Source organism: Salmo trutta, chromosome 30, assembly GCF_901001165.1.
Source record: "Salmo trutta chromosome 30, fSalTru1.1, whole genome shotgun sequence".
Lineage (NCBI taxonomy): Eukaryota > Metazoa > Chordata > Actinopteri > Salmoniformes > Salmonidae > Salmo > Salmo trutta.
This window is the reverse complement of record NC_042986.1, coordinates 30,105,884-30,125,848: the sequence shown is the minus strand read 5'-3', so window position 1 is coordinate 30,125,848 and position 19,965 is coordinate 30,105,884. Positions and strand designations below refer to the sequence as shown.

At 44.7% G+C, this 19,965-nt stretch overlaps 1 protein-coding gene across 8 annotated transcripts in view; it reads right to left on the bottom strand.

Annotated features, from left to right (window-relative positions):
- LOC115168486 (dedicator of cytokinesis protein 3) overlaps window positions 1-19,965 on the bottom strand; it is an 84,129-nt gene that overhangs the window by 30,123 nt on the left and 34,041 nt on the right. For 4 of the 8 annotated variants that reach the window (XM_029723815.1, XM_029723818.1, XM_029723820.1 and 1 more), the window contains exons 4-9: window positions 18,434-18,492; window positions 13,326-13,422; window positions 7,202-7,350; window positions 6,199-6,283; window positions 2,538-2,579; window positions 2,009-2,187 (exon numbers count right to left, since the gene is read on the bottom strand). In XM_029723815.1, coding sequence (XP_029579675.1) covers window positions 2,009-2,187; window positions 2,538-2,579; window positions 6,199-6,283; window positions 7,202-7,350; window positions 13,326-13,422; window positions 18,434-18,492 — 611 coding nt within the window. Of the gene's footprint in view, window positions 1-2,008; window positions 2,188-2,537; window positions 2,580-2,920; window positions 4,670-6,198; window positions 6,284-7,201; window positions 7,351-13,325; window positions 13,423-18,433; window positions 18,493-19,965 lie in introns of those variants that run through there. The other 4 variants (XM_029723821.1, XM_029723816.1, XM_029723822.1 and 1 more) reach the window with 4 other exon arrangements.

Below are 19,965 nucleotides of genomic sequence, written 5' to 3'. Positions count from 1 at the left end.
AACTTTGATTGTAAACTACATCAAACCACATCCACTGAGCGCACGCCTGTTCACAAAACTATGTGGAAACATGGGATCAGAGCATGATAATGTTCTATTTCACACTGAGGCTTGGTGGTTATTGAGGGGGAGTGATGGAAAGATTTTTTACATTGAGAGAGGAACTGTTGTTATTCACAATGGATATAAAAAAACAGACTTGGTTGACTTTCTGTGTAGTGAACAGATAACAGAAAACAATATCAGTAGGATGACTGCTCAAATCCAGCGCTTTGAAGAGCACTTTGGGACGGACCTACTTCCCAATCCGTTTCACTGTGATCCTGGCTCAGTTGACATGCCGGTATGTGAAATCGAACAGCTGATCGAGATGTCATTTGACCGAATGCTGCAGACAACGCATTCATGGGTCACTACGGAGGATTTTCAATTCCTGACACAAAGGGAATAAATAGTGTTCAAAAAGAACTGGGAAACTAGAAAATATCTGACTTCTGACTTCAGTGCATTTGAGACCACTGGGACCTAGAAAATATCTGACTTCTGACTTCAGTGCATTTGAGACCACTGGGACCTCGGAAAGAAAATCCTTTTGAACAGTCACCCAACTCGGAATTCCAACTTGGGAACTTGTGCCTCTTTCTAGAGTTCTGTCTTTCCGACCTAAAGATACCTGACGTCATGCTTTGGCCTCGTATTTTCCCAATTGTCTTGAAAGAACCATACAATTCATGGTAGGCCATCGCAGTGCTTGAGGCGTCACTACAAACTACAAAAAATTGGGGAGAAAAAGGGGTAAAAGTCAAAAGAATATTATAATAAAATAAAAAATGTAATGTAGGCTACCCTTTGCCAGCACATATCTGTGTGAAGCTGGATTCAGTGCTCTCGTCTGCATTAATACCCAATATTGATCCAGGCTGGATGTGACAGCAGAGATGAGGTGCACATTGTCGACCACGCCCCCTGACTTTGAGGAGATCCGATGCGACACACATCAAACACACCCATCTCATTAGTGGTGGTGAGATAACAGACATTATGTCAGACTAATTTGCAATTAACTGCCCAACATTAAAAGTATGTGAGGATGAGTTGAGAAAATACTGTTAGAATGTTTTTAAATTGGCTGCCATAGCTCCAAATAAAAAAGTAAACACTGGCTGTTAATTACATAATTTCTTTCACATGGATGGGGTCGCGAGAATATTCAGATATGGGGTCGTGGGCCCAATAAGTTTTGGAACCCCTGATTTAGCCAATGACACCTTCTTGATGAATAAATACAATTAAAATGTTTGGTTGTCTCTCTATAATACTAACCTAGTGGCTTTAGCTAGCCCAGATAGGTTCCCAATCTCATAACTAGCTATCAAGCCATTTCAGGCTACCAATCAAGTTAGAGTAGCTTGTCTAACTATCTAAGCTGGCATGCCTGCTGGCAAGGTTGCTAGACTTTAGAAAATACAAAAATGTATTTAATTCTTGGGTTATGAGACGATATACAAGGATGGCAGTTGTACTAAACTCCTAGGCATACAAGTTGTTAAATAATCAATTTGATTGATACATTAAAATGACAATTGAACAGGCAAAGAGGTATGCTATATTTCTTTTTACATAGAATTAGCCACAATGATTACGGCGTTAGAGTGCTGGATAAAGCTGTTTCATTTGTTTGAAAAATTCTAAATTCTCTGATTTCCTATCATCCCTCCACCCTTGTGTAATTCATGCCCTCTCTAAAATAATGGGTGCATGACGCCCCTGCCTGTATGTTTACGTGTGTGTGTGTCCTGCAGCCCCTCCCTCCAGTAGTCTGCTTATTGTCACGTGCATCATAGAGGGAAAAGGTGTCCACATGTGTGTCCTGTGGTCCTCCCTCAAGTACCTGACCAGCATGTTCTTTCACGTGTTCATGTAGAGGTTGTGTGAATATGTCCTGTGTGTGAATGTGTCCTGTGTGTGTCCTGTGTGTGTATAGAGTGTTGACTGTGCGTATAGTGACCTGATCTGTTTGTTGTCGCGGGTGTCGTAGAGGGAGAAGAAGACGTCTGCGTCCTCGCTGATGGTGTTATAGGTGAAGCTCTTCAAGTTGATGAAGAGGTGGTGCTGTACCGGAACATGGCAACCGTCTCCATGACGCTGACGCATGCTGTCGCCCTGAGAACGAACGGACGACGAACACTAACAAGACAGGTCCTTACTGCGGGGCAAAGCTCCGACTGCGCTGCACACATGCTACGTGTATCTACCCTGTGAAGGTTGTCACCGTGTAGTAGACATTATAGTGGATGTGGTTTGTAAGCTAGGTGATCGTTCACATTGAATGGATTTGTGTTTGTGTTGTGTTTATGGTAGTGTTGATGGCGAAGTTGATCATTCAAAATGGTGCCTTGTGTTTTATCAGTAAAATGATATTTTCAATTGAATGAGTGACAAAGTGTTGGTAATCATAAAAAATGGTGGCGTGTCAAGTTCTCATATACTGTATCTTAACTGGTTATCTAGCGTTGTAGATTTAATTGAGGTCATACCTGGTTTGTGCTTGGTTGGCCACTGTGTCGGCTGGATGCATGCTGTGGGGTACACAGAGGGAAAGAGAGAAAGATTTCAGTTTAGTCAACCCATTTTATTGTCTTCTTACTCATGATCATTAAACTAGTTATGTTTGTACACCTCAAATCAGGCCTCACAAAGAACCCACACCTGTTCTATAGTACAGTGCAATAGATGCATGAAATCTGATAAAAAGGCGCCCACCAATTTTGCCAAGAGGCTGTTTCAGTGAGCTGTATCCCTAAAATAAGCCCACGAGGTAGAACGTTAGCCCGTGGGAGACAAGAGGACAAAGCCTCTATCACCTACACACACACATAGTCACACACACAGACACACACACACACACACACACACACACCTCTGTGCTCTGCAACCTTAGAGATCTCCTTTACTCCTGCCTGAAGAGGCGCCAAGGCCTGTGTATCCTGCCAAAAACAAGTTCACTTTCATCGACAGAGTGAGGAGGCTTTTTGGCAGGGAAGCGCCACGCTGTTGTTTCTGGGCCAAGCACTTACTGCACTAACAATCTTCCTGCAAAGCCGCAAAAAAAGGCACAGGTATAATAGGTCGACCGCTGGGAAGTTGGACCCTTTACTATTGGTCAGACTGGGTCTACCATTTCCAAGATGGCTTCCCCCAAGACATGACATGGGCATCTATCTATCTACTCTGAGCAGTGACTACACTTAGCTAATTCTGGATCTGGCTGAGTATTTCTAATCTTCTTTCACTGGAGTTGTAAACTTATCTTAGAACTCCCTCCTACATTACTATAGTTTAGAACTCCCTCCTACGTTACTATAGTTTAGAACTCCCTCCTACGTTACTATAGTTTAGAACTCCCTCCTACGTTACTATAGTTTAGAACTCCCTCCTACGTTACTAAAGTTTAGAACTCCCTCCTACATTACTATAGTTTAGAACTCCATCCTACATTAATATAGTTTAAAAGTCCCTCCTCCATTACTATAGTTTAGAACTCTCTCCTACATTACTATAGTTTAGAACTCTCTCCTACATTACTATAGTTTAGAACTCCATCCTACATTACTATAGTTTAGAACTCCATCCTACATTACTATAGTTTAGAACTCCCTCCTACATTACTATAGTTTAGAACTCCCTCCTACATTACTATAGTTTAGAACTCCATCCTACATTACTATAGTTTAGAACTCCCTCCTCCATTACTATAGTTTAGAACTCTCTCCTACATTACTATAGTTTAGAACTCTCTCCTATATTACTATAGTTTAGAACACCATCCTACATTACTATTTTTTAGAACTCCCTCCTACATTACTATAGTTTAGAACTCCCTCCTACGTTACTATAGTTTAGAACTCCCTCCTACATTACTATAGTTTAGAACTCCATCCTACATTACTATAGTTTAGAACTCCCTCCTCCATTACTATAGTTTAGAACTCTCTCCTACATTACTATAGTTTAGAACTCTCTCCTACATTACTATAGTTTAGAACTCCATCCTACATTACTATAGTTTAGAACTCCATCCTACATTACTATAGTTTAGAACTCCCTCCTACATTACTATAGTTTAGAACTCCCTCCTACATTTCTATAGTTTAAAACTCCCTCCTACGTTACTATAGTTTAGAACTCCCTCCTACATTACTATAGTTTAGAACTCCCTCATACATTACTATAGTTTAGAACTCCCTCCTACGTTACTACAGCTTATTGAAAATCCCAAGAGAACATTTAGGATATAACTTATTTATTATTTCTTAACTGGAGATGGGATTAGTTTACGTAACCCAGACTGTAACATGTAATTAATTTACAATAACCCAACGTGTGTGTTTTACAAAATCTCTCCTAGGTTGTCACAGCACATTCTCACTTGTGAGAGTCACGTGCATGCTGGGAGAGGGACAAACTCAATATGACAGCAATGTGCGCTTAAAGAATAGGGGGGATGAAATGGTTAGATCCACAACAGCGGAGTCGCGCCTCTCATGAGTCACCTTCCTATGGATGATTTGATTATCGGCACATTCCCTAACACACACACGCACACGCACACACACACGCACACATGCACACGCACACACACACATGCACACGCACTCCAAAACACCCTCACTCAGAAAATGCATACAAGACACACACACACACACACACACACATTTACACGTTCATAAGAAGGCAGGCACACACAAAATCATATATCACACAGGCATATGCACACACACACACTCACACACAAACAAAATCAAATCAAATGTATTTGTCACATACACATGGTTAGCAGATGTTAATGCAAGTGTAGCGAAATGCTTGTGCTTCTAGTTCCGACCATGCAGTAATATCTAACAAGTAATATAACCTAACAATTGCACAACAACTACCTTATACACACACACACAAGTGTAAAGGAATCGCAAAAAGAATCCAACATTCATTTGCATAAACACTCTCTCTGTGTCAGTGTACCATACAAATAAATAATTAACACCCACACACTTCTATTAGAATACTATCACACACAAGAGTCATATCTGTGGAAGTACACTATGCATGTATAATATCTGTGGAAGTACACTATGCATGTATAATATCTGTGGAAGTACACTATGCAAGTATAATATCTGTGGAAGTACACTATGCATGTATAATATCTGTGGAAGTACACTATGCAAGTATAATATCTGTGGAAGTACACTATGCAAGTATAATATCTGTGGAAGTACACTATGCAAGTATAATATCTGTGGAAGTACACTATGCATGTATAATATCTGTGGAAGTACACTATGCATGTATAATATCTGTGGAAGAACACTATGCATGTATAATATCTGTGGAAGTACACTATGCAAGTATAATATCTGTGGAAGTACACTATGCAAGTATAATATCTGTGGAAGTACACTATGCATGTATAATATCTGTGGAAGTACACTATGCATGTATAATATCTGTGGAAGAACACTATGCATGTATAATATCTGTGGAAGTACACTATGCATGTATAATAATGCATAGTAAATGCACATCTTGAGGACAGGTGAACTTTGGGATGAGTCTTGTCCTGGAGGCGGAACTGAGCTGCAAAGACAAAATTGGCTATATTGTAAAAATGAATGAAAGGAAAAAAAATGCTTTTTGGTCTTAATTCAAGGTATAAGGGTTAGGCTTTAAGGTTAACATTGTGGTTAGGGTTAGGTTTAAAAAAAATACAAATAATTGATGACTATGTGGCTGTGCCAGCTAGTGACCAGAGCTGCCTCTGGAACAAGATTCATGACCTGCATCTTGAGGATCACTGTTTTCTTAATGGCCAGACGGTTGACAGAGATAACGATAATGGCCAGGGGGTTGAGAGAGATAACGATAATGGCCAGGGGGTTGACAGAGATAACGATAATGGCCAGGGGGTTGACAGAGATATCGATAATGGCCAGGGGGTTGACAGAGATATCAATAATGGCCAGGGGGTTGACAGAGATATCAATAATGGCCAGGGGGTTGACAGAGATATCGATAATGGCCAGGGGGTTAACAGGGATAATGATGTGTAATACATTTGCATTCACAGATAACACCCACATAATATGGCCATGTACGGAATGCACCAATTACAGAAAAAGTTTCATATGTTCGCAGTACCAATTTGTAGAGTTCAGATACACTGATATGATCCGGATCCACCATTTCAAACTCCTTTCTAGGAACAAGGTCCAAGCCAAGGTGCCTATTGAGAGAGAGAGAGAGAGAGAGAGAGAGAGAGAGAGAGAGAGAGAGAGAGAGAGAGAGAGAGAGAGATGGGGAGTCCACAAATCATAACATTAACCATCCAAGAAAACACAAAACTGACATTCAAAAACATTTCTTTCAAAAAGCATTGCCTCATCGAAATACTACCCCTCATTAATAAGCACTGTCTGAACAACTAATTAGCTAATTGGCAGCACGTTAACATTCATACAAATTCCCAACTAAACTGTGTTTTTATGTTGTATGCAGTTTAGCTAAATATACATATTTTTTAAGTATCTAAAGTTCACCCAAATCCATTTAACTAAGATTTAGGGAAAAGTTCAAGTTGACCCAACAGATGGCCATTTCATTTTAAGCTCTTCCTTGGATGATGAGGACGGAGCCCAGAGAGCTCTCTCTACGGGTGGCTACTAATCTAGTTGATAACGTAGGATCAATCATTAAGGATAGCTCACTTTGCTTCATTCAGTAAGCACAATATAATTCACATTGCTTCCTCTTCTATGGGCACAGCAGGAATTTATATCTGATGTTGACAATGTTCTCATCAACAGCACAGCATCATGTCCAGGGCTCTAAATAAAAAAAATTGTCGGTAGCACTGGTGCTCCAAACTTTAAAAAGATAGGAGCACAACATAGGAGCACCCGTAGGATGGATAGAGCATGGTGCTGGCAACACCAAGGACCTGGGATCAATTCATTCCCCTTGGGGCCAACTATAGAGTACTGCATAAGTACTCTGATAAGTACTAGAAGTCTCTTTGGATAGACGCATCTGCTAAATGACTGTGTCATTACATTACATCTACATTATATACTGTAACATGATACACACACGCGGTCACACTCAATATGGGCTCTTGCCCATGCAATACAGTACAGTAACTCACTCGTTGCCCCAGTCCAGGCGCACAGTTATGTGGCGTTTGATCTCTCTGGTCTGGTCTTGGGCCAGGTGACCCTGGATGAGCTGCCGGCGCAGGTCGATGAGCTCATTCATCACATGACGCAGTTTGTGGAACAGGTCCACCTTGTGCTTCTGTGTGGATCACATACACAACAATATGATCAAAACACAGAACATTGCATATGACATTACATGGTTCAATACACTTTTAGTCTTGGAGACTCCCACACTGTAGTATGCCTACTGTATATTGGTCTGAACAATGACGTCTCCATGTTAGTACCTCTATGTTGATGAGAGTTCCCTGGTCTGCTATGGGAGAACCCAGTACCTCCAGCTCCAGGCAGCCTCATGATTCGATCCCTGGTTTTAAATATACTTCCATTATGAAACACAGAGCTAAAAAACTAGCTACTGTCAGAGTGCAGGTGTTCCTCCTGACAGTAGAAGGTCAGGGTTATGAAAGTGTAATGAGTGTTAATAAAACACACTGTGACATGGCTGTGCCATGAAATAATTATGCCGGAATTATGCCGCTATTAAGGAAAATGGTTCAGTGAAGCCTGTTTCTCTGTTATTGTAACGCCCTGGCCATAGAGAGGGGTTTTTGTTCTTTATTTTGGTTAGGCCAGGGTGTTACATTGGGTGGGCGTTCTATGTTCCTTTTTCTATGTTTTGGTATTTCTTTGTTTTGGGCCGTGTGTGTGGCTCCCAATCAGGCACAGCTGAAGCTCGTTGCTGCTGATTGGGAGTCACACATAAGGAGCATGTTTTTCCTTTGGGTTTTGTGGGTAATTGTTTCTGTCAGTGTTTTTGTACCAGACAGGACTGTTTGCTGTCGGTTTACTCTTTTCTTGTTTTGTATAGTGTTCATGTTGTTTACATTAAATTCTAATAATGAACACTAACTCCGCTGCACCTTGGTCCACTTCTTCAGACGACAGCCGTTACAGAATTACCCACCACCAAGGGACCAAGCAGCGGAAGAGGGAGGTCCGGGCAATGGAGGAGACGCCGGCCAGCAGATGGGGTCGCTGGCGTCGGTCGAGGAAGCCCGGAAGACACCCCAAGAAATTTTTTTGGGGGGGCTAATGGGGTGGTCCGGAAGGGCAGAGGAGGAGCCCAGACCACTGCTCTCGTGGGGGATGACGGCAGAGGAGGTGATACAGATGAGGTGGTTTATTGAGGACCTGCTGAAGGAAGATCTGGAGGAGGAGCCATGGGAGGCGGAGTTGCGCGCTGTGTCGCCAGTGCGTCCGCACAGCCCGGTGCGTCCGGTGGACATGCCCAGCACATGCCGTGCTAGGAAGGGCATCCAGCCAGGACGAGTGGCAAAACCGGCTCCACGCTTCAGTTCACCAGTGTGTGTTCACAGTCCTGTCTGGCCCGTCCCTGCTCCCCGCACCAAGTCCACAGTGCATGTCCCCAGTCCTGTCCGGTCCGTCCCTGCTCCCCGCACCAAGCCCAAGGTGCGTGTCCACAGTCCTGTCCGGCCCGTCCCTGCTCCCCGCACCAAGCCCAAGGTGCGTGTCCCCAGCCCTGCCAGTCAACAGTCGTCAGAGCTGCCCGCCAGTCAACAGTCGTCAGAGCTGCCCGCCAGTCAACAGTTGTCAGAGCTGCCCGCCAGTCAACAGTCGTCAGAGCTGCCCGCCAGTCAACAGTCGTCAGAGCTGCCCGCCAGTCAACAGTCGTCAGAGCTGCCCGCCAGTCAACAGTCGTCAGAGCTGCCCGCCAGTCAACAGTCGTCAGAGCTGCCCGCCAGTCAACAGTCGTTAGAGCTGCCCGCCAGTCAACAGTCGCCAGAGAGGTCAGACTGCGCTGAACTGCCGGAGTGGCCAGACTGCGCTGAACTGCCGGAGTGGCCAGACTGCCCTGAACTGCCGGAGTGGCCAGACTGCCCTGAACTGCCGGAGTGGCCAGACTGCCCTGAACTGCCGGAGTGGTCAGACTGCCCTGAACTGCCGGAGTGGCCAGACTGCCCTGACCTGCCGGAGTGGCCAGACTGCCCTGACCTGCCGGAGTGGCCAGACTGCCCTGAACTGCCGGAGTGGCCAGACTGCCCTGAACTGCCGGAGTGGCCAGACTGCCCTGAACTGCCGGAGTGGCCAGACTGCCCTGAACTGCCGGAGTGGCCAGGGACGCCCGCCAGCCCGGTGAGTCCGGTGCCTACGCCTAGGGACAGGCCTCTGTCATGTCTCCCCAGCCTGGTGAATCCTGGGTCAGTGCCGTCGGAGCAGCCAGGGTCGCCCGCCAGCCGGGCGCAACCATCGCCGCCCGCCAGCCGGGCGCAGCCAGGGTTGCCCGCCAGCCGGGCGCAACCATCGCCGGCCGCCAGCCGGGCGCAACAAGGGTCGCCCGCCAGCCGGGCGCAGCCAGGGTCGCCCGCCAGCCGGGCGCAACCATCGCCGGCCGCCAGCCGGGCGCAACAAGGGGCGCCCGCCAGCCGGGCGCAACCATCGCCACCCGCCAGCCGGGCGCAGTCAGCGTCGCCCACCAGACCTTCGGCGCGGCCAGGTGCGCCACCTAAGAGGGCGACGTCAAGGGTGGAGCAGAGGCCACGTCCCGCACCTGAGCCGCCGCCGTAAGAAGGCCCACCCGGACCCTCCCCTTCAGAGTCAGGTTTTGCGGCCGGAGTCCGCACCTTTGGGGGGGGGTACTGTAACGCCCTGGCCATAGAGAGGGGTTTTTGTTCTTTATTTTGGTTAGGCCAGGGTGTTACATTGGGTGGGCGTTCTATGTTCCTTTTTCTATGTTTTGGTATTTCTTTGTTTTGGGCCGTGTGTGTGGCTCCCAATCAGGCACAGCTGAAGCTCGTTGCTGCTGATTGGGAGTCACACATAAGGAGCATGTTTTTCCTTTGGGTTTTGTGGGTAATTGTTTCTGTCAGTGTTTTTGTACCAGACAGGACTGTTTGCTGTCGGTTTACTCTTTTCTTGTTTTGTATAGTGTTCATGTTGTTTACATTCAATTCTAATAATGAACACTAACTCCGCTGCACCTTGGTCCACTTCTTCAGACGACAGCCGTTACAGTTATTAACAACCAACAAGGATCTTTATTTTCTACTGGAGGTTACATATGATTGTAATGTGTGCGTACTGGCGGCAGAGAAGTCAGGCGCAGGAGAGCAAAGACTATGTTACAACGGTGCAGTTTAAATATAAAATCACCATGAACAAACACAATAAATAAATACAACGGGACAAAACCCTTCGCAGGCCAGACATAACGTGCACAAACTCTTACAATCAACAATACCGGACAAGGACATGTGGGGAACAGAGGGTTAAATACACAACATGTAATTGATGGGATTGAAACCAGGTGTGTGGGAAGAGAAGACAAAACAAATGGAAAATGAAAGGTGGATCAGTGATGGCTGGAAGACTGGTAACGTTGACCGCCGATGTCACGTCCTGACCATAGTAAGTTGTTATTTTCTATGGTAGAGTGGTCAGGGCGTGACAGGGGGTGTTGATCTGTTTTTGTATGTTTATGTTCAGGTTCTAGTTCTTGTATTTCTATGTGGGTTGTTGTTTGGCATGACCTCCAATTAGAGGCAGCTGGTTGTTGTTGTCTCTAATTGGAGGCCATACTTAAGTTGATGTTTGTCCCACCTGTCCTTGTGGGTGATTATATTTTGAGTAGTGTGTTTTTTCCCTCTCTGCGTCACGGTTTGTTGTTTTTGTAATTCAAGTTTATTTATGTATGGCATTTAGTTTCACGGTCAATAAATATGTGGAACTACGAAAACCCTGCATCTTAGTCCGTTCCTTCGAACAGCCATGACAGCCGAACGTCGCCCGAACAAGGAGAGGGACCGACTTCGGAGGAAGTCGTGACAATGATACCATATGATAGAGCTAAAATACTAGTATAATTAATTAAGAAGATTAAAAAAAAATACAAGCCCTACTAGGCTACCTGGTTACCATATGAGTTCTACTGTTGGCAACTTAGTTACCAAATGAGTTCCACTGGAGGCTGCCTAGTTACCATATGAGTTCTACTGGAGTCTACCTAGTTACCATATGTGTTCCATTGGAGGCTACCTAGTCACCATATGAGTTCCATTGGAGGCTACCTAGTCACCATATGAGTTCCATTGGAGTCTACCTAGTTACCATACGAGTTCCATTGGAGTCTACCTAGTTACCATACGAGTTCCATTGGAGTCTACCTAGTTACCATACGAGTTCCATTGGAGTCTACCTAGTTACCATACGAGTTCCATTGGAGTCTACCTAGTTACCATACGAGTTCCATTGGAGTCTACCTAGTTACCATACGAGTTCCATTGGAGTCTACCTAGTTACCATACGAGTTCCATTGGAGTCTACCTAGTTACCATACGAGTTCCATTGGAGTCTACCTAGTTACCATACGAGTTCCATTGGAGGCTACCTAGTTACCATACGAGTTCCATTGGAGTCTACCTAGTTACCATACGAGTTCCATTGGAGTCTACCTAGTTACCATACGAGTTCCATTGGAGTCTACCTAGTTACCATACAAGTTCCATTGGAGTCTACCTAGTTACCATACGAGTTCCATTGGAGGCTACCTAGTTACCATACGAGTTCCATTGGAGTCTACCTAGTTACCATACGAGTTCCATTGGAGTCTACCTAGTTACCATACGAGTTCTAACATAATTAATAAAAGAAATGTAAGTCCTACCTAGCTGACCTACAGGTGATACAGGGTTTCATCAGCCACAGCTTCATGGAAACAAACTTTTCTCCATGACCAAGGACATCCCTTTTAATTGAGCAGTGCACACTACTTCCCAGGTTTGTTAAAATAAGTGCAAAGATTAAGCGCATCCACAACGTTCATGTACATTTAATGAGGGTAAACATTCCATGCTCTCAAACTGCTCATGGCTGTAGGAAAACAAAGATTTTAGTCAGAGTTGATGAGGCATCTCGGACGGCTGTTCTGTAAGGCCTAATTATGTACATTACAACAGATACACATTAATGCTCAAGCCATCGCTCCCTGAAGTACAACTATGAATTCTAATTGGCAGCAAAACGCCTCGAGGGCAAAACATTCAAGGAAAAATCTAATAAACGTGTCAACATCTAGCCAATGATACATCCTGCTTTTTATGGATGGTAACCATGGTGGTGACTGGCTACACTGGCTACCACACAGTGGGGCAGAATGAGTGCAGTGTTAAATCAATGGTTTGTATTAGTCGTGCTTGACAGGAAGTTACATCACCACAGTTCTGCCCCAGGCTTCTTGGCTCCTCTGAGCATGAGCAGTCCTCAGTGAGAGGTTACGTAAAAACACACTGCCAGCGCGACAACATCTCCCTCCTCTCAGCTCAAGCTGCAGCTACATTCAGTAGCTTCATCCTCCTGGCTCCTGCCCCCTCCACACTTAGCATGAGAAGGGTTTATTTAGGTCTCATGGAACATTTATAAAGTGAGAGGAGGATGAGGATGCTGGCTGAATGTACAGAACTGTATTGGGTTTTAAGTTGATGTTATAATAGACCATGACAGGTAAACATTAGCCTGGGCCAGATCTGTGTGGGCTTCAGCTATCTCCTCTGACTATCATTGGTATGAATGGCATGCCAACGATAGAGGAGTTGGCTACTGCACATAGAGATCTGGGACGAGGTTAGACAAAGACCTGTGGTAACAGCAGAGTGACATACAGTGAAATTGCCTATGACAGCTAGCTATCTAGGACATTATTTATGGCCAATGACTATTTTTGGTTTTACAGTAATATGAAGACATAGAGTGGAGTGACAGCCTTTAGGACATGTTATGGGGATTCATGGGAAGGGGCTGTATTTGCAGTACAGTGTGTTCAACCCCAATCATTTCTTACTATCCCACAGTATCTTGCAAATAGACATGGGTTTTTCAGGTATTGAATGAGGTGGATGAAAACTGCATACTGTAGGTAAAAATGTCTATCTCATCAAATCCCTTGAGCTGAGTATGTAATGCATGGATGGATGCAGCTCCTTTTCTTGTTCCCTTTCTGATGATCTTCTAACCCTGCACATTGCATCTGAACGGACCCAGTGTTTCCTCGACAGTAGACAGAGGTCTCCCGGTGAGAGGTGAAACGGTACTCACCACGTAGAGTTGCTTCCACAGCACACCCCATTCCTGCAGGGTGGAGGTGGTCTCAGTGATGATGGGGTCTTCCAGAGGCACCACCGTCTCACACAGCCTAGGGTGAGACACACAGTTATAGAAACAGAGTCAGACACTCAGAAACATTCAGATTTGACAGAGAGGGAAACAAATAGAGAAACAAAAACACAAATGAATGAACGCACGCACAAACACACATGGATACATATACACACTCAAGCACGCATGCACACACTCACTCACACATACACACACATTTAGATCACTGCCCTGAGCTGACACTGTAATGACATAACTCATGATTCAAAATAATAAAACATTACACAGTAATGAGCTTTTCACTTTGTGAAATGAGGATTACAATGGATCATTAGAGCAAAAACACAATAGACATCATTTATTGTTCAGAGTGCCAACCATGAGACGAAATATAAGACAAGAGAAAGACCTTAAGCAAGACAAAGAGAGGAGACAGCCAGGTTATGTTGTGAGATGTGGTTCTCTGCACTGTGGTTTTGGATTCCATAATGTACAGCTATGCATTGCCTACCTTTTACATTTTGTTCTATATAAAATGGGTCTAGTTAAAACCATAAGACAGTCCATCCATTACATAAAAAGTTAGAATGATCTATATCTCCAGCATTGATGTGATGCATTGGGAGAACTGAGGAGAAACCGTACAGATGTATGATGTTAATTTAAGCCAGTTTTTCACAGTAGGATAATAATCTTGCATGAAATGTGAATTATTATGTGGTTTATAATTCATGGACATTATTTGTAGGGGTTGATAAACTTTTCTTTAGGGCAAATCAAGTCTGACATTTTAAAGTGGAAATTACAAACTTTAGAAGCCTTCTTAAACCTTGAATACACTACAAGTTTCAATTTCATGCTGTGCAGGAAAGTTCTCAGCAACAAAAGAGTGATCAAATTAAGTTCCTACATCTGTAGGTGTTTCACGTCATTGACCACACTGAACAGCAATGCTCATATCTCAAGTGCAACTCTGAGCGGGGAAGTGTCACAATACCAGCTTCTGCACCGTTAACTGATGATTGGGCATCAGGTAGCCTAGCGGTTAAGAGAGTTGGGCAAGTAACTGAAAGGTCGCTAGTTCGAATCCCCTAGTCAACTAGAAGAAAAATCTGTTGATGTTCCCTTGAGCAAGGCACTAAACCCTAATTGCTTTGGATAAGAGTGTCTGCTAAATTATAGAAATGTGAGTTAAAATGTCATTGTTTTAAAAGCAAACGAGAGCTCTTTGACTAGGTCCTATGTGCTATAGCGGCACTGGAGGGCGTTGGTGTAACACTGCAACGTATCCTCCCATTCCACACTGTGAAGTATCCTCCCTGTCCACACTGTGCAGTATCCTCCCTGTCCACACTGTGAAGTATCCTCCCTGTCCACACTGTGAAGTATCCTCCTATTCCACACTGTGAAGTATCCTCCCTGTCCATACTGTGAAGTATCCTCCCAGTCCACACTGTGAAGTATCCTCCCTGTCCACACTGTGAAATAGCCTCCCTGTCCACACTGTGAAGTATCCTCCCAGTCCACACTGTGAAGTATCCTCCCAGTCCATACTGTGCTTTCTAATGATCATGATCATTAGAAAGCAAATTACGGACTCCTCTTTAAATCTGGGTATTCCTCCAGGGCTCCATTGTCCTGAGTCTGCACAACTCTGCCAGGACCTAGGATCAAGGGAGATACTAAAGTGTTTTAGTACTATATCTCTTGACATAATGATGAAAATAATCATGGCCTCCAAACCCTCAAGCTGCATACTGGACCCTATTCCAACTAAACTACTGAAAGAGCTGCTTCCTGTGCTTGGCCCTCCTATGTTGAACATAATAAACGGCTCTCTATCCACCGGATGTGTACCAAGCTCACTAAAAGTGGCAGTAATAAAGCCTCTCTTGAAAAAGCCGAATCTTGACCCAGAAATTATAAAAAACTATCGGCCTATATCGAATCTTCCATTCCTCTCAAAAATTTTAGAAAAAGTTGTTGCGCAGCAACTCACTGCCTTCCTGAAGACAAACAATGTATACGAAACGCTTCAGTCTGGTTTTAGACCCCATCATAGCACTGAGACTGCACTTGTGAAGGTGGTAAATGACCTTTTAATGACGTCAGACCGAGGCTCTGCATCTGTCCTCATGCTCCTAGATCTTAGTGCCGCTTTTGATACCATCGATCACCACATTCTTTTGGAGAGATTGGAAACCCAAATTGGTCTACATGGACAAGTTCTGGCCTGGTTTAGATCTTATCTGTCGGAAAGATATCAGTTTGTCTCTGTGAATGGTTCGTCCTCTGACAAATCAATTGTAAATTTCGGTGTTCCTCAAGGTTCCGTTCTAGGACCACTATTGTTTTCACTATATATTTTACCTCTTGGGGATGTTATTCGAAAACATAATGTTAAATTTCACTGCTATGCGGACGACACACAGCTGTACATTTCAATGAAACATGGTGAAGCCCCAAAATTGCCCTCGCTAGAAGCCTGTGTTTCAGACATAAGGAAGTGGATGGCTGCAAATGTTCTACTTTTAAACTCGGACAAAACAGAGATGCTTGTCCTAGGTCCCAAGAAACAAAGAGATCTTCTGTTGAATCTGACAATTAATCTGGATGGTTGTACAGTCGTCTCAAATAAAACTGTGAAGGACCTCGGCGTTACTCTGGACCCTGATCTCTCTTTTGAAGAACATATCAAGAATGCTTCAAGGACAGCTTTTTTCCATCTACGTAACATTGCAAAAATCAGAAACTTTCTGTCCAAAAATGACGCAGAAAAATGAATCCATGCTTTTGTTACTTCTAGGCTCGACTACTGCAATGCTCTACTTTCCGGCTACCCGGATAAAGCACTAAACAAACTTCAGTTAGTGCTAAATACGGCTGCTAGAATCCTGACTAGAACCAAAAAATTTGATCATATTACTCCAGTGCTAGCCTCCCTACACTGGCTTCCTGTTAAGGCAAGGGCTGATTTCAAGGTTTTACTGCTAACCTACAAAGCATTACATGGGCTTGCTCCTACCTATCTTTCCGATTTGGTCCTGCCGTACATACCTACACGTACGCTATGGTCACAAGACGCAGGCCTCCTAATTGTCCCTAGAATTTCTAAGCAAACGGCTGGAGGTAGGGCTTTCTCCTATAGAGCTCCATTTTTATGGAATGGTCTGCCTACCCATGTGAGAGACGCAGACTCAGTCTCAACCTTTAAGTCTTTACTGAAGACTTATCTCTTCAGTAGGTCCTATGATTAAGTATAGTCTGGCCCAGGAGTGTGAAGGTGAACGGAAAGGCTGGAGCAACGAACCGCCCTTGCTGTCTCTGCCTTGTCGGTTCCCCTCTTCCCACTGGGATTCTCTGCCTCTAACCCTTTTACAGGAGCTGAGTCACTGACTTACTGGTGTTCTTCCATGCCGTCCATGGGAGGGGTGCGTCACTTGAGTAGGTTGAGCCACTGACGTGGTCTTCCTGTCTGGGTTGGCGCCCCCCCCTTGGGTTGTGCCGTGGCGGAGATCTTTGTGGGCTATACTCGGCCTTGTCTTCGGACGGTAAGTTGGTGGTTGTAGATATCCCTCTAGTGGTGTGGGGGCTGTGCTTTGGCAAAGTGGGTGGGGTTATATCCTGCCTGTTTGGCCCTGTCCGGGGGTATCATCGGATGGGGCCACAGTGTCTTCTGATCCCTCCTGTCTCAGCCTCCAGTATTTATGCTGCAGTAGTTTATGTGTCGGGGGGCTAGGGTCAGTCTGTTACATCTGGAGTATTCTCTTGTCTTATCCGGTGTCCTGTGTGAATGTAAATATGCTCTCTCTAATTCTCTCTTCTCTCTTTCTTTCTTTCTCTCGGAGGACCTGAGCCCTAGGACCATGCCTCAGGACTACCTGGCATGATGACTCCTTGCTGTCCCCAGTCCACCTGGCCATGCTGCTGCTCCAGTTTCAACTGTTCTGCCTGCGGCTACGGAACCCTGACCTGTTTCACCGGACGTGCTTGTTGCACCCTCGACAATTACTATGATTATTATTATTTGACCATGCTTGTCATTTACGAACATTTTAACATCTTGACCATGTTCTGTTATAATATCCACCCGGCACAGCCAGAAGAGGACTGGCCACCCCTCATAGCCTGGTTCCTCTCTAGGTTTCTTCCTAACTTTCTCAGGAGTTTTTCCTAGGGAGTTTTTCCCAGCCACCGTGCTTCTTTCACATGCATTGCTTGCTGTTTGGGGTTTTAGGCTGGGTTTCTGTACAGCACTTTGAGATTTCAGCTGATGTACGAAGGGCTATATAAATAAATTTGATTTGATTTGATTTGTGAAGTATCCTCCCTGTCCACACTGTGAAATATCCTCCCTGTCCACACTGTGAAGTATCCTCCCAGTCCACACTGTGAAGTATCCTCCCAGTCCACACTGTGAAGTATCCTCCCTGTCCACACTGTGAAGTATCCTCTCTGTCCACACTGTGAAGTATCCTCCCTGTCCACACTGTGATATATCCTCCCTGTCCACACTGTGAAGTGTCCTCCCTGTCCACACTGTGAAGTATCCTCCCTGTCCATACTGTGAAGTATCCTCCCTGTCCACACTGTGAAGTATCCTCCCATTCCACACTGTGAAGTATCCTCCCATTCCACACTGTGTGTGTGTGTGTGTGTGTGCATTTGTGTGTGTGTGTGTGTGTGTGTATTTGTGTGTGTGTGTGTGTGTGTGTATTTGTGTGTGTGTGTGTGTATTTGTGTGTGTGTGTGTGTGTGTGTGTGTGTGTGTGTGTGTGTGTGTGTGTGTGTGTGTTGGCATGCTTCGCTGGCAAAGCAGAACTAATGCTGTTTAAGTATAGATCCTCACAGATCAGTGATGAGGGAAATGAGGCAACAGAAATGGGCAAGACATGCACACACCACCCATCATTGAATCTGACCCAATGGCAGCACGACAGCATGTTGTGGGAAAGACAACGCTTCCTTTGACTTCCATGAACCAATGCTCCTGTTCCACCTATCTCATCTATCACAGTGGTCTTATGATTTAACAGGAAGAGACTCACCCTCTGTTGCTGACTGTGGATTTCTTCAGGTGGACATAGCTGGCTGGGAATATACCCTGCTGGATGGATAGGGCAGAAGTGTTAAAAAGAGAGTAGCAAGGTCCTGCAACTGAAGACCATAGTCCTGTGGTCTACATGCTTGTAAACAGTATGCCCCACATGTTGCATGTGTGTCTTATGTTGTACTTGTTATACTTTGGTCAACTGTAATGTTCAGCAGTGGTTAGAGGACTAGAGCTGTGTTGACAGAGAAAGACTACTGTAGCAACAAGCTACTCTTAGATTGTGGCTATTTTAATACTGCACTAACTCTCTCTGACACACACACATACACTAGCACGCATGCACACACACAAACCAAGACACACACACAAGCTGCATATGCAGAAGTGCCAGCCCAATTGTAGCTGAGCACGGGAGGACAGAACAGTGCAAACTGCCACCCGTGCAGTTCCTCTTTTTGCTATAATCTGACAGATGTGATAAATTGGCCACAGTGAGCACAGCTGATTGTGGCAGCTCAGGGAGAGTATGAGCGAGGGAGCGTGGGAGGAAGAGTACATAACAAAATGGAGGCATGTTGGTGGGGGACTGTAAATAGCTCATGAAAGTAGTGAAAGCAGGACGGGCATTAGCATCACATAAGACCTTGAGAGATCTGCCAGGATTGTGAGAAGTTTTTGTGTGTTTTTCTGGAACAGTATGTTTTCTGACATAACTCTAAATCTTACTGACCTTTGACTTCAGGTCGGTTTCAAAGAATGATGAGACAAAAGAAGCATCTGTAGCCTGGTCCCAGATCTGTAGGTTAGTGCTTTATCCCTCTGTCCAGCACTGTCATGACATTGTAGACGAGTAAACCACATACAGATCGGGGACTGGGGCCAGGCTAAGGTATCACTGGGTTCCCAGCTTATTAAGATACTGACTGAGTGACTGGTATCAGATGTCAGACATTTTGATTTGGAATATAAGCCAGAGGAATGGATACGGTAATAGACATGGTTTACTAAACAATCGATTGGATCGGAAGAGGATGTGTCAGTAATATTTTATAATAATTTACTGCAGTGCAAAATATTGATCAATGGCAGCAGCCATGGTGGTGCATTTCTTGGAGGTACTGTACCTATTTAGTTCAAACATAGTGTACGCAAGGTATACACCTACAATAAACTTCCACAGCTGCAGGCAGGTACAGTACCACCTTTGGTCTCTTGGCCGTCCCACCCCAACGGGAAGTCAGCTCCCACTCAGCCCAGTCAAAGCTCTTCTCTGTCCTGGCACCCCAATGGTGGAAACAGCTCCCCCCTGATGCTAGGGGAACAAAGTCCCTGCCCATCTTCTGAAAATGTCTGAAACCCTACCTCTTCAATGAGTATCTTAAATAACAAATCTCAGTCTTATCCCTACCCCCAAAAAATAACAAATAAACTTGCGCTTGACTTTTCCTACTAGCACTGACTTTGCTGATAACTTCTTTGAGGAAAACATGTATTACTATGACTGTGATATGTGGTTGTCTAACCTAA